This window comes from Zingiber officinale, chromosome 6B, assembly GCF_018446385.1.
Source record: "Zingiber officinale cultivar Zhangliang chromosome 6B, Zo_v1.1, whole genome shotgun sequence".
Classification (NCBI taxonomy): domain Eukaryota; kingdom Viridiplantae; phylum Streptophyta; class Magnoliopsida; order Zingiberales; family Zingiberaceae; genus Zingiber; species Zingiber officinale.
The window spans coordinates 132476562-132478615 of record NC_055996.1 but is presented as its reverse complement, the minus strand read 5'-3'; the positions used below and the strand labels follow the sequence as shown (position 1 = coordinate 132478615).

Here is a 2054-nt window from a genome sequence, read left to right as displayed (position 1 = left end):
TTTGACAATTAAGGTGGCGTTTGGTTTAGAGTGCAAGAATGGGAATGGGAATGAGAATGAGTTTGATGGTAGATTGGAATGGGAATGAATTTAATTATTCCAATACTGTTGTTTGGTTTATAAGCTTTGATTAGGTATGATTATCAATACTACTGTTTGGTTTACCAAAGGTTTAGGGAATGGGAATGGGTATGATTTCCAGCTCAAGGCTCTGCTTAAGATTGCGAAGGCTCATATTAACAAATGTAATCAAAAGTGTTAGCAAAAAAAAAAAAAAAAAAAAACTTGGGGAATCGTGCATCTACAACAGGAAGGAAAATGTTAGTTGCCATGCCAATTCTTAAACCTGTAACTCAAGCAGCAGCACACATCGATTTTTATACACAGAGATATATAGATTCTGATGCATCATGAATTAACGATAGTCTACATCAAGATGAGCTGAGACGAGGTTAGGCTACAGATGTGGATTCCAAAAAATTGTCCAAGTACTCTTTCAACTTAACTTTGGTGATTGCACCCTCTCTTTTACTTTCTGGAACCTCTTGACCATTTTTGAAGATTACGAGTGATGGCCAGCCGTAAACTTCGTACTCTGAAATCAACTCAGGATTTGCATCATGATCAATATTGGGAGTACCATGGTGGATGCATTTCATCAAACAACATGAGGAACAAATTGCAACTGTTGTTGCACGAAGAGGACGCTGCAAATACCAAACGAGCTCAGTAAATAGTGGGAGGGCAGTCAGAGCAAAGCATACCAAGTAGAGGGAATAGCAGCAGAAGAAAACGACCTTCTTCCCAGTTTGATTTTCGAGAACGTAGATGGCCCGCCAGTACTCGCGGCAGTCAAAGTATGACTTGGCCAGGAGGTAGCGATCATTGCTTCCGCCGTCGAACCCATCATCGGCAGGTAGAGGCGTGCTGACATAAGATACACCGGCTTGGGGCGTGACAGCGGCCTCGGCTGACGTGGGAGCTGAAGAGTCAGAGCGGACGCAACGACGACAGGAGGCATCGGGGTGCAAGTGGGAGAAGGAGCGGAAGCCGTTGGCCGCGGAGGTAGAGGGGCCAACACTGGCACGGACGGAGACAACTGACGAGGATGTCGAAGGGAGAACGTCCAGATCTACGAGGAGTTCCAAAGCCCTACTGGGGAGCGGAAAGAGGGTTAGACATTACGATAGTATCAAGGAAATCGAGGATAGGGATGGAGAACCATTTGGTGGCACAGTAGAGGCCGCGATCATTGAGATGGCAGGCGGCGGATCGAAGCTCCACTCGGTAGCTCTCTTTGGAACTCATTCTGATCTCAAATTTCGCCGACGTTCGGAGTGTCGACGCCGATTGCTTTGTTGCGGCAGACGACGGCGAGGTGGGGTTTTGGTTCGGGTGTCGACGCCGATTGTTCTTGTTCCTCTGAAATCAACTCAGGATCTGCGCCGGAGAGGACGCTGTTGTCACACAAAGTTGGAAGCGTTGTCGTGGGGCGCTGTTGTCTCGAGGATGGTGGTGTCGCACGAAGCCAGTGAGGGGAAAATAAAGGAAAGGAAAAAAAAATCAGGAAGAAAACCCATCCACGGGAATTCACATGAATGAATTCTAAACCCACCTAGTTAATTGGGTTTTGTTCATTTCCAAATATTTAGAAATGATTCCCAAATTTTTAATCTCAAACCCATTAACTAAACATCATATATTTCTATTATTCCATTCCCTCATTCCCAAACCCCTAAACCAAACACCCCTTAAGTTGTTGATTTGTAATTAAGTTAGATAAATTAATTAATTATACGATTGATTTGGATTATGTAACCCAACGTGATGCATCTAAAGTTAAATGATTAATTAAAATGTTAATATATAATTAATCGAATTAACTAATTAATCAAACAATTAATCTATTATTAATTGAATCATTATTAATTAGAAGTTGATTAATTAGGATTAATTAATTAATTAATAGATTGATTAATTATTAATTAAGAGTATGAGATGATTAATCAAGGTTATTTGATTAATTTAAATGATAAGCTAGATAGTTAATTAGG

At 41.6% G+C, this 2054-nt stretch overlaps 1 protein-coding gene across 1 annotated transcript; it reads right to left on the bottom strand.

Moving 5' to 3' along the window:
- Positions 1 to 370: 370 nt before the first annotated feature.
- Positions 371 to 1508, bottom strand: LOC121990682 (anaphase-promoting complex subunit 8-like). The gene is made up of 3 exons (XM_042544774.1): positions 1223 to 1508; positions 798 to 1155; positions 371 to 707 (listed from the first exon to the last, which is right to left on the bottom strand). The coding sequence occupies exons 1-3, from the start codon at positions 1306 to 1308 to the stop codon at positions 453 to 455; spliced, it is 699 nt and encodes a 232-aa protein (XP_042400708.1). The 5' UTR covers positions 1309 to 1508; the 3' UTR covers positions 371 to 452.
- Positions 1509 to 2054: the final 546 nt, after the last annotated feature.